This window comes from Anguilla anguilla, chromosome 6 (genome assembly GCF_013347855.1).
Source record: "Anguilla anguilla isolate fAngAng1 chromosome 6, fAngAng1.pri, whole genome shotgun sequence".
Classification (NCBI taxonomy): domain Eukaryota; kingdom Metazoa; phylum Chordata; class Actinopteri; order Anguilliformes; family Anguillidae; genus Anguilla; species Anguilla anguilla.
The window spans coordinates 22,103,082-22,115,023 of NC_049206.1; the positions used below are offsets into that span (position 1 = coordinate 22,103,082).

Genomic DNA, 11,942 nt, shown 5'->3' on the forward strand with positions numbered 1-11,942 from the left:
ACCTTTTTTTATTTGGTTAAAGGAGAGCAGACATTCCATCCACCTTTCGTATTTTTTGTTTTTCATTCAGACAGGGAAGAAGCAGAAAGGGAAACTAGACGGGATGTCAACTGTATCCCATCAATGCTGATTCTAACAACGTAGCTTAGTCTTGAATAAATGATGTCTATATTATAGGGCTGAGCCAGCAATCATTGCAAGGAACTTCATTAAAATACTTGCGAGCTCAGCTTTAATCCCTTTTTAAAAAAGATTTACTAGAAATTAGCCTCACTAAACTCATAACTTGGTATGCCCGGCCAAGTTGACGCTCTGATGGCAAACTCAAATTCTGCTATGTCTCCTGCTAATAAACCAATGGTCGGTTGCTTATTTTGATGAATCATGATCTAATGGAGGTAGGACTCAAAATAATAATATATTTTATATAATATATTTAACCACAGAAACAGTTGGAGGACTTGCAGTGCCCATAATGCTGTCCTTCGCAAGAGTTTGGCGTTTGTCGTTAGTAATGACGTAATACAATCGCTCCTCTTATCACAACTCCGGTGTTTCTGTGGGTGAGGAGGCGGTCATGTTGTGTAGTCAATCAGTTATTGGAAATTCAGTGTTTTTCTGAATTAATCGGGAATAATTCCTTGAAAACGTCATAGGAAATGTACAAATATAATTGATTAAGGTAAGAAATGATGCTCATCGTTTGACAGTTTGTGGGGGTGCTGTTTCTCAGAAATTGGAGGACGCAGTGCAGATTAGCTTGCTGGCTAATATATTATTAGTTATAAAGGTAAGCAAACATTGTGCTATGACTGTCATCGTTTAGTTATCGATAGCTTATTAACGTTGGCCAAATAGCTAGTACGTGGCTACGTGGCAAAGCTAAATAAGTTAGTTTTCAGGCTCACTGTTTAGCTTCTTAGCAGTAATCAGAAGCTACCCAGCCAGACAGCGGGGTTAAATAAACGAGCAGTGCTAGCGAACATTGGGATTATTATTAGCTCAGAATCTTGATAGCTAGATAGCCTAGACTAACATTACTGACAGTGTCTGTGCCGGAGTGCTACCCATGCTGCCTGTCTGGCTAGTTAGCTGCACGTTTTCAAATGGAAAAGTGGTGATATTTCAAATGGGCTTATTAATAGTTAGCTGGTGTATATCTATAATTAGCAAAGCTAACGTTAGTATTTGACGGCTCCGATTGGCTTGCTTGTTGCTGTATTAGCTAGCCAACAGCTACGCTTACGATAGAGCGCATATGTGTTCCATGGTAAATCACTATCCACAGTACTACCGCTCGCATGCGTTTTATTTCTCATTTTTGGTAGCTTGTCGATTAGCAAAATAATAAGTCAAGGGATAGATACAACACTGATGCGAACAGAGCGCTTGTATTGTGGGGCAGGTGACGCGCAGGATCCAGCGCAGATCCAGCGCCTGCTGCTGTAGCTATATCATCAGGACAGCAGACAGGCGCCAGCCTGAACCAATTTGTTGTGGTGCCATGTCGTCTGTCGCAGTTATGCTTCTCAGTGAGTACGGCGGAGACAAATTAAAGACGCGCACTTGCGCTAGCTTGCTGCTACAGACAGGCGTAGGCCCCCAGGACGCAACGTTTTGTTATTGGGTGGGCGTTTTGTGTAGCGTTTCTACTGTAACGGACCACAAGCGTTTGCAATTATGGCAAGAACAATCAGTGACCGTCTGGATATTTCTGTCGTGCTGACTAATGCTCTTCTTAAATTGATGCAAATTTTGGGTTAGTGAGTGGCTAAAGTTGGTAGATCTGTGCCGTCTGTTGTCTATTTAGATGGCAAATGTAAAAAAAAGCTAGCTTGATACTTCCCTGGTCTATATTAGAAGCAACATTAGAAATACTGTTTTGTTTACAGCTGGCTTTGTTAATTTATCTTGTCTGGAAGCTGAGAGTGGGAGGTATTGATTAACAAACGGATTATTAAAAAAAAAGATCTGACCGTCACCACCCGTGGAATGACCCAGTGAGCAAAAGCCAGAATCCAGACGTCTAAAGGGATGGAAATCTAGGTTGAGAGACGTTTTGACGTAAACGGGTTAGGTCAACCCAAATATAGCTAGGTTTTACCAGTATATAGTCTGGCTTCGTCATAGTCTGCTAGAAACTTTTCAACCAAATGTAGACGGCATTTCACCGACTTTCGGTCACTTTTCACCTCTAAAATATTCACTGGGGAGTTTTAATCATTGAAGTAGCTAGCTAGGTAGCCAACATCAAAGCTGTGACAGTAAGGACTGTCTGAATTAGGCAGTGGTGAAGGAATACTGTGCATGATTATTTCAGCCTTGATGTGGTCCTGTGTTTACAATAATATAAGTCTCCTCCTCCATCTTCAACCCTGCCCACTTCCCCGAGTACCCCTTTGGTCATCTAGCTACCTAAAATAGCTAGCTGGATAGCTAGAGGTAGTCTTAATTGCTTGTCCAACAGAAAACACGCCAACTCCGAGTCCCTTTTCGTCCTCCATTGTGAACTTAAGCTGTCCTCATCCAGAAAATGAAATTCCAAGGTTGACTTTGATTTTTTAACAAGCCCTGTCGGCTTGTCATTTCGCTTTGCTGTACTTGTGCTTCCTCCTCCACTGCTGTAGCTAGCTACGAACGCCATGCTGAAACCTGATCCCACCCCGCAGGCTCTGTAGCCACACCCACCCCTGCCCAGACAGAAAAGAGCGTCCGGCCTCCAAGGCCTTTTTGAAGGAGCAAGGATTCCGCAAGTGTCCAAAAAGACAGTACATCATAGATTTGACTGAACATGGTTATTTTGTATTATTTTCAAGGTATAAAAGCTGAGATAATGTGGTTTAGATTTTTCATCTGATCTGATCAAATTTCTATATGTTTCCAAGGCTCCTCTTGTGTCATTAAACCAAATATGGCAAATGTTGGACAATATGAAAGTTGCCTAGTTTACATGTAGACCTTAGTTTGACGAACTGTAGCAGTATCACTTTTTTCAATGATGGTGTCGTACCTATGACGTGTAATCATCTTGAGCTAGCATGTTTCTGATGGATGGTTCAAATGAGCCAGGGATGCTATATGCTAATGTCAATGGTGGCATCTGGTAAAACCCCTAATGGAGTGCATTTTGAAGCACTCTTCTTGTCTTTTTGTGATCTTAATGTTCCGCCCTCCACTCCAGTCACTTTTGATATCATTCTGGTAATGGGCCTCTTTTTCTGGGGTTGCCATGGCAATGACCCACGCATGCTCACACTCACACCAAAATACATGCAGTCTTCCTCCCTCCCTTCCGAAAGTGAATCAAGTGCTCAGCTGTGAAATATCGGATGTTGCATCCTGTTGCATGCAGGGAAACGGAATGATTCTTTTCTGCCTGAAATGAATAGTTCCTATTTTTCCTGCTTTCATTAGAACAATTATTTTGTTCGCTTCTGTGCCAGTGATGCCTAACTGAAACCAAAAGTCTTCAATTCTGCGCAGAGCAGTTGGAACATGATCACGATTATACAGGTTTATCAGAGATTTATCCAGTCTGAACTGGTATATGCTCCCTCTGCATTTAGATGTTCTGAGTGAGGTTCAGTAGACCCTGTGCAGTGTTTGCAAACACTATCTGTGCATGCAGATGGTTTGTAACGCAAATGTTGGTGTAATGTTAAGAAGAATTAGTGACCGTCTCTCAAAAAACAGCTTCCTATTACACCTGTTCCTGGGATAAATCGGTGGGAAAAACTACCTGACTACTGTAGAATCCGGGAAGATAAAAGAGTCTAAGAACTTGTAAGAACTGGGCTGTCAAAGCACCTTCATAGCTGTGGAAAATGTCCTAAACTGTGTTTCTGGAAATGCCTACCCTGTGGTTAAACTGCCTGCTTTATCATTGCAGTGACCCTGATGGCTCAGTGCAGCATGCAAGTGCTTCTGCTGTTGGTCCTGAAGATCCTACAGACATCAGCTGAAGGTATGGTTAGCGACCGCTAACCAGGGAGTCTGCACATTCTGTGTTCCTGTACTTAAAATGTACAGCTAGCACAGTGCTCTGCAGTTCTGTACGACCAAATCATATCTCTGGTACACATTTGTTCCAGAATTTTCTGCAGACAGACAGGATAATGTGTTTCATGCCAAACAGTGTTTTGGCGTTTTGTGACCAAACATCAGGTAGCATTGGTTTTCAATGAAATGTATAAAGAGCTTGTGTTTTTCTAACAAGGGCTTTCAATAGAGAGCCACTGGTCTGTTGTTTTTCAGCACGTGTATATACATTTATGCACGTGCATGTTTATCTGCATAGGCTGTCTGTGTAACTAGTTTGTCACGCGTTGGCCTCCAGGTGGCGCCATCGATTGCCTCTGCGATGGCAGCGCGTGCATCCTGAAGCTCTGCCAGGGCAGGCAGTGCTTCTCCTCGGTGACGCTGAGTGGCGACACGCCGCACTTCAAACGCGGCTGCCTCAACGAGTCCGAGAAGATCCTCCTGACCTGCTCCACGCTGCCCAGCGCCAGCTACGCCGTCCAGTGCTGCTCCCACCACCTGTGCAACTCCAACGACAGCAGCGACACACTGACGCCCCTACTGCTCAAGGGTGGGTACTGCAGCATTGTTGGGGAGGGTAGTTCAACATGAGATTTAATGGCTTTATGTTTATGCCTGGTGGCATGGCGGTGCAGCAGGTAGCCCATAGCTGTGAGTGTGTGAGTGAATGGTGTGTGCACCCTGTGATAGATTGGCGGCCTGTCCTGGGTGTATTCCTGCCTCTCGCTCAGTGCACGCTGGGATAGGCTCCAGCACCCCCCTCAACCCTGCCCAGGATAAGCGGGTATAGATAATTTCTGGATGGATGGATGTTTGTGCCTTTGGTTGGGGTTTCATCATTTAGAACGTCATAAACTGAAATCCCATTACATCGCAGGAAATAAATGCCCACACAAATGGGGGAGTCTCTGCTACTGCTTGGATATCTAGGATTATATAAGGATTATGGAAAGAAGGCCCTGGTATCAATTTTAAAGCACAGGGCTGCAGGTTATTTAACAGATGTTATTTCTGGTGATAGTGGGTAGGCAGCACTTTACACAACCCCTACACCCATCTGGAGCCATTGAAGCCGATTCTACCCATCTTCAGCAATGGTACTTTGGGACTGGTTGAAATGTTTAATGGAATGATTCACTAAAACGGTTACATCTAGATTAAATGTGCAAAGCTTTCGCACTCCTTGTTAACCATAGAACATATGGGTATGTGTCATGTAGAAACATCTGTGAATGTTCTTAAATGTTGTCTCTATAGTGTCTTATAAGTATGTGTAGTCAGTGCAAATTTGTGTGGAAGACACTTGCAGGTAATGTAAAGTCAAAATAAAAATTTGTGAAAGAAAATGTATATAGTATACAGTGTTAATCGATTGTTTCATGTTTTCTTTTTTGTGAACCAGTGCCCCCAGCAGAACCGACCCGATACAGAGTGGAGACCCTGGTAGTCTTCGTGGTCACGCCGTTCGTAGTGCTCACCCTCCTGGCCATCCTCGGCGTCCTGGCGTGCCGTCGGCTCCGCCACGGCCGCCTGGAGAGGCTGCACGAGCTGGACGCCGAGCAGGGCGCCATCGACGGCCTGATGGCGTCCAACGTGGGCGACAGCACGCTGGCGGTGAGCCAGGCCTCCCTCCCCGCCCCCGCTAACCCTCGCAGCTGGTCCGGCCCGCGCTTCAAACGAACGAGACGGCGCTTCCCCGCCCGTCGCTGGCCAAAACCGCATATCAGACGAAAGCGACTTTAGCGTCTAGCGGTTTGGAAAGGTTGTCGATGCATCACAGGCTTGCGGTGGCCAACTGATTGGAATTTATGTTGCGCGATCACGCCAGTGAAAGCCTGCCAATTTTTAGGAGGTCAGCTAGCTGACTGAAGCCAGAAAACACGAGCGCTTATGCAGATTAAACACTGCATTTGAGAGCTTTTGTTTAAATCAAGCCAGCCAGGGCGTTGGGTAGCCAGCGGCTAAGGCAACGTTTTCAAGCTGTGTCTGTCTGTCTGTCTGTCTGTCTGTCCTTTCAGGCCATGTCCTGGGGTCTTGGACAAAGCCGTCCTTTAATGTGCCTTATTTTTGCCTAATTTGAGGAGTAGGATATAATGACAGGGTGTGCCTTAAATTTGTAACCAATGCATCCTTTGCTAGCGAGGATAAGTCATAAATGTTTGATTAAATGCATTGTTTCAACATAAATGTTCACCCTAATTGAACCCCCTTGTGCCCCTATACCAGCTAATGGAAAGCCCTACAGGTCATCAGAAACTTCTGGAAATATCTTCAATATCTTTTCTAGCAAAAACCATCTGGGCTAGTCATAAATCATCAGTAAAACTGAAAGTATATCAAAAAACCCAGAAAGTGAACTGTCCCTTTAAGCCACTCATTCCTCTGACTCAGGTCTGTGACTTGCGAACAGCAGGGTGATGAGATGCAGCCGCTAACATTGCTCGGTTCAGAGGAGAGCACACGCTCGTCTGTACTCTCCCAAATTAATACTGCAGGTTGCAGCAATGAGTGCACATAAATATGACTGAGAAATCCAAACTGGAGAGGAAAAAAAGAGTAATAGATACATACATAAATTAAGAAATGAAAGATTTGCTTCTTGTTAGCTGTGTATCTGTCAGTGTATTTGTTAGCCCTCAGCTCTCTCAGCCCTTAACTCATGTATTCCTGTTGCTTGTTCTACAGGATCTGTTGAGTCACTCCTGCACCTCGGGCAGTGGCTCTGGTCTGCCTTTCCTGGTCCAGAGGACGGTGGCTCGACAGATTAGCCTGGTGGAGTGTGTCGGTAGGGTCCTCACTAGTCATTATTTTGTGTGTGCGCTTTTGCATTTGTGTAACCGGTCCCTGATGTGCCAGATGTCCTGAAAGAAAAGTTTGGCCCTCGGAAGGCCGCAGTGAATAATTATGACCACAAGCGTGATCGCAGGGGTGGAGTAGACGGGTTGATGACCAATGTCCCTGTCGACTGTCCCAAGGAAAGGGGCGCTACGGCGAGGTGTGGAGAGGACAATGGCAGGGGGAGAACGTGGCGGTGAAAATCTTCTCTTCGAGGGACGAGAAGTCCTGGTTCCGGGAGACTGAGATCTACAACACCGTTCTCCTCCGGCACGAAAACATACTAGGTGGGGATACAGTACGGCTCTGATCCTGGGCTATCACGCACCGTTCATCAGAGTTCAGGGCCTGTATTCAGAAAGCCGGAAAGCTGATCTAGGATCAGTTTAGCCTTTTAGCTCATGATGGATAAGGTTAGGATATGACTGGGAGTATCCTGATTCCACAACTTTTTCTCTGAGATGCTTTGTAAATATGGAGCCAGAACCCTAGGTTTTGGTTGAAAAGCAGGACAACATTTGTCCTTAACTTTGACTTAAAAATAAATGCGAGTGTTAGTTCCTTTCTTCACACATTTTGGCAAATTTGAACTGTGTTGGAGGAGATAAAATTAACACTTGTATTTAATTGTGAGTTTGGGACAGTTGCTTTTTGAATCCAAGACATTGTCTTGTCAAATTAATGTGCTGTATCCTTTTTTGTTCAGTGTGAGGAAAAACGTGGTAGCAGGATAAGAGGGTAACTACGTAGCTGAGCTCCTTTGCCTTTCATTGTTCTATAAATTGGACAGACTAATTTTTGGGGGTTGTGCGTTTCCCCGGGCAGGGTTCATGGCATCAGACATGACATCACGGAACTCCAGCACCCAGCTGTGGCTCATCACCCATTACCACGAGAATGGCTCCCTCTACGACTACCTGCAGCGCGTCGCCGTGGAGACGGTGGACGGGCTGCACATGGCCGCCTCGGTGGCGAACGGACTGGTGCACCTGCACACGGAGATCTTCGGCACCGAGGGCAAGCCCGCCATCGCCCACCGCGACCTCAAGAGCAAGAACATCCTGGTGAAGAAAGACCTGCGCTGCTGCATCGCCGACCTGGGTGAGAGGCGCCCCCTCCTGTCACAGCCTTGCCACTGCATGGAGTCAGTTACTCCTCCAGAGGCTCCATAGAAATGAAAGTCTATAATATGTTTATCACTCAGGATTTTTTTTGTTTCCTTCCAAATGGATAGAATGCACTCCCTTGAAGTGGGTTTGATGTGTTGGTTTTAACATATTGAGTCAATTAGTAGTTACAGTTGACATGTTTATATTTGTTTCTGCTATATAAAAACTGCAGAGACCCGTTAAACTTTCTGCACTGCACCTTGAAAGATACAAGTCAAAGACTCCACTCACCCACCTTATCATGGACTCTTTGTGCCGGTCGAAGTTGACAAAATGCTCTTTTTTTCTTTCTTTTTTTGCTGTGGTCCAGGTCTGGCCGTCACACACTCTCAGTCGGACAATCGGCTGGAGGTGGGCAACAACCCCAAGGTGGGCACCAAGAGGTACATGGCTCCCGAGGTGCTGGACGAGTCCATCCAGACGGACTGCTTCGACGCCTACAAGCGCGTGGACATGTGGGCCTTCGGGCTGGTGCTGTGGGAGATCGCCCGCCGGACGTACAGCAACGGTGAGGGTGGCGAACGCTCCCCAGCGCTCGCTCGCTCGAGCTTCAAGTGCGCGAGGAAGGGGTGCAGATTTCTCTGTGTTCACACCTCAAAGAACTATCATCTTATGGCAGACGGTACCCTTCAACCTTTTGAAGCTAAGTTTGATAGCTGACCGCCCTGGCTTTGTAATATTTTTTAATCGATTTGCGTAACTTCTGTCTTTTGATGAATTGTTTGAACAGAGTTGTAGGCAAAAGGTTGACGCACCCACTTCCCGAAACGTATGTTTCAGGTATCGTTGAAGAGTACAAGCCTCCGTTTTACGACCTCGTGCCGAACGACCCCAGCTTCGATGACATGCGCAAAGTGGTCTGCGTGGAGCAGCAGAGACCCTTCATCCCAAACCGGTGGTTTTCTGACCCAGTGAGTGCAAGAAGGCCACTGACCTCATTTCTGCCAGTGGCCTGCCTGTAATTCGTTTAAAATGTATTTTAACATTGTGCAGCTTATCGAAGATCTTACTAAATAATTAAAAACAAGGAAACTTGACTGTCAAAATTTGGATGTCAAGAGAACAGGCTTTGTACAGTTTCAGTGTTGAGTCCTATCTTATCCATGATCAACCAAAAAGAGATACATTTTTTTATAAAGACCCAACTTTATAAAATAACCCCTAACCCTTATGTTACAGCTAAGTAAGAACATCTTAGCATAGTGATACACAATCAAGGCCGGTATGTTTACATGTCCATGTATTTGGTAGAATAAGGCCACACACAAGTTTTAAAATCCTATTTGAATATTTCAGGGGTAGTAGGTTTTGTACTGTGTGTCAGCATGAAAGGTATGAGTTGCTTAAATACAGGATTCCAAGTGAATATGAAAGGACATAAGCTCAGTGCAGTATTAATGGTCCAAGGCCTGCTTGTGCAGACACAGCCGTTTGGGAAGCCCATTGGCAGTCACAGAGTCAGACAGAGTGAGGTAGCGGATGGTGATGCTTTTTGGTGCGATTGTTCCACAGACCTTGTCGGCTCTGGTGAAGCTGATGAAGGAGTGCTGGTATCAGAACCCCTCGGCCAGACTCACCGCCCTGCGCATCAAAAAGACTCTGGACAAAATCCACAGCTCCCTGGAGAAGGGCAAGGCAGACTGCTGAGGGGGCATGGGGTGTAGAACGATGGGGTGGGGGGGATGTAAGGGGCTCTGCTTCTCTGAAGCAGGACGAAGCCTCCATGCTGGTGGTGGGTTTGGGGTGGCGTAGGAAGGTCCTATTTCTCCCACAAACTGGCATGCATTACAAACACTAAAGCGCTTTCCAAGAAGAAAAAAAGGATTTTTTTTTTCTTCTCGTCGTAGTCTTTTCATTTTTTTCATGGTTGGTTTTGCCGTTGGGGTTTTTTTGTTTTGTTTTGTTTTTTCGCTTGTTTTTTTGACATTCACATAACCTCTGGCTTGTTCCTTAACAATGTGGTGCATGTGTGTTTGTTCAGCAAAGCGAGTTTTTTTTTTCCCCCAGTGAGGGAGGGCAGCTATCGGTATTTGTGTAGAAGCACCCTGCAGTGAACTGGGATCCTACGACTTACTCGAGGGAGACCCCAGAGGAAATGGGCCTCTCGTCGGCCAATCAGCTTTGCCCAGCCCCCCCACCCCCCTATCCCCTCAAACCCCTCCCCTCAAAATGTCTCCCCGCATTCAGTATCCCCCCGGGCTACGTGTGTGAACGCTCGGGATTTCTGGGCAGAAGGGGGAGGGGGTGGAAGCGTTGAGCATAATGGTAGGGTGCCTTAGATTTTCCTTTTCCTTTTCCCTTCCTCCCTTGTCCGTTTATCGAGGCGCTTCCATCGTCCAATCGATTGCCGCCGCGAACGAAACTGCCGAAAGAGCATCGTTTTGGACCGGAGTCGCAACCACTGAATACTGCTCTGTGAAACGTTACAATGCTGTCTGCAAAACAAATTGGAAAAAAGTGCCATAGGCCATCATGTCACCTCTCTTTATGAATGAATATTAAGCGGGTTATTCTCATTGCCCAGAATCATGTGTCTCACAGTTGTGAATTCAGTTAAGAGCATGAGGCTATCTTGTCTCAGCTGTGGCAAATGTTGTGGCAAATGTTGAACAGCCTCATCAATGCTAATGGTTACCGCTTTATAGAGATGGCTGCATGCTTTTCACACCTGCCTTGTCTGCCCTGACCATGCAGGCAAAAGGATGTTATTGTAGACAAAATGGTTGCCCTTGTTGTCTGTATGAGGGCTATGTGGCTGTCACCAAACGTTTTTACTATGCCAATGCAAAGGCAGCTGCCCATAAGATGTATGTGGTTGATGATTGGTTGATTACAAAGGTTGCGAAGGTCTTTAGGAGAGCAGGTTCTTCCTCTGCTAAATCAGAAAATGGGCAGCTTACATTTATTTTGTTTCACAGAAATACAACTTTTTGTTATTAGCTTCGCCCAAGCTAGCTAAATGCATCATTCTTTTAATAAGCTGCTAGTTAACGTAAGTTTAAATTACACTGCAGTGAAGACTACTGCTACCTAGGTGGTTTGACAAGTGTTACATTCGCTAAATAGTTCAGCAAAAGCTTTTGTAGCTAGCTGGACGCCTAATGCTGCTTGTCTGCAGGGTCTGTAATGTTAAACTCCTTGTGCAATTAAAATTATTTTATTGTATTTATATATGAAGAACCAATGAAGAAAACTGTCATATTAAGCTTTATTTTTATTTTATTTTAGGAGTTTTTTTATGCTGAAAGGAACAAAGTTCTTGCGCTGCCCACTACAGGAGCATTGGTATTGGTCTTTTGGAAACCTTGCCAGTTTAGTGGGCCAATCAGTAGAGAACTTGTGAATGAATGAATATAATAATTACAGACTGGGCATGTAATGTCACATCTCTAGTTGTCCTGTTTAGAAATTACTTATTTAAGATCAGAATGATACATTATAATTTTACTGTTTAATTATCCTGTTTAAGTTGGAAAAAGTAAATATACAGCTTTATCTCGTGGCTTATTAAAAATTTTAAATGGCACGGAGTCTTTAATAGAAAATGCCAACAGAGCTAATTGGCTGACTAGCTAGGTTGCTAACAAGAAGGCAGGGCTAATGTTCACTTGTTTTTGGGTGGCTAATTAGTATCTACTCATAAATATTAATATAAAACTTGCTTTGTGGAAAACTGGCTGGCTAAGCAGCTCCTTGTGGAAATGCTGTAAGATGGTAGTAATTTGGAGGAGAGACTTGCTGTTCATACTTAAAGTGGACTTAAAGTGGAAGTATGAATAGCAAAAAAAAAAAGTCTGCTTTAAGTTTGAATGCTCTGAACTCATTGAGTGCGTGTTTGCGTCCACAGGGGTGACAGGCATGCAAGTTTATGCATGCAGAGCCCTTACTGCTTTGTCCAAT

At 45.0% G+C, this 11,942-nt stretch overlaps 1 protein-coding gene across 4 annotated transcripts; it reads left to right on the forward strand.

Annotated features, from left to right (window-relative positions):
• The first annotated feature begins 519 nt into the window (after nt 1–519).
• acvr1l (activin A receptor, type 1 like) lies at nt 520–11,207 on the forward strand. Of its 4 annotated transcripts, none has more exons than XM_035420606.1 (10): nt 520–682; nt 3,890–3,964; nt 4,337–4,588; nt 5,441–5,652; nt 6,724–6,823; nt 7,014–7,160; nt 7,699–7,974; nt 8,353–8,550; nt 8,823–8,953; nt 9,555–11,207. In XM_035420606.1, exons 2-10 carry the CDS (start codon nt 3,898–3,900, stop codon nt 9,687–9,689), a joined length of 1,518 nt encoding a protein of 505 aa, XP_035276497.1. In that variant the 5' UTR covers nt 520–682; nt 3,890–3,897; the 3' UTR covers nt 9,690–11,207. The 4 variants fall into 4 exon arrangements, with proteins under 4 accessions (XP_035276497.1, XP_035276498.1, XP_035276495.1 ...); XM_035420607.1 differs by lacking the exon at nt 520–682 and adding an exon at nt 739–790; XM_035420604.1 differs by lacking the exon at nt 520–682 and adding an exon at nt 868–1,532.
• The last annotated feature ends 735 nt before the right edge of the window (nt 11,208–11,942 follow it).

What these genes read in the sequence shown, in the direction of transcription:
- acvr1l (XM_035420604.1), top strand. Translation starts at nt 1,505, where the DNA reads ATGTCGTCTGTCGCAGTTATGCTTCTCA. An exon ending in CCGGCACGAAAACATACTAG is followed by an intron (nt 7,161 to 7,698) that starts GTGGGGATACAG and finishes TTCCCCGGGCAG; the next exon opens with GGTTCATGGCATCAGACATG. An exon ending in ACCGGTGGTTTTCTGACCCA is followed by an intron (nt 8,954 to 9,554) that starts GTGAGTGCAAGA and finishes ATTGTTCCACAG; the next exon opens with ACCTTGTCGGCTCTGGTGAA.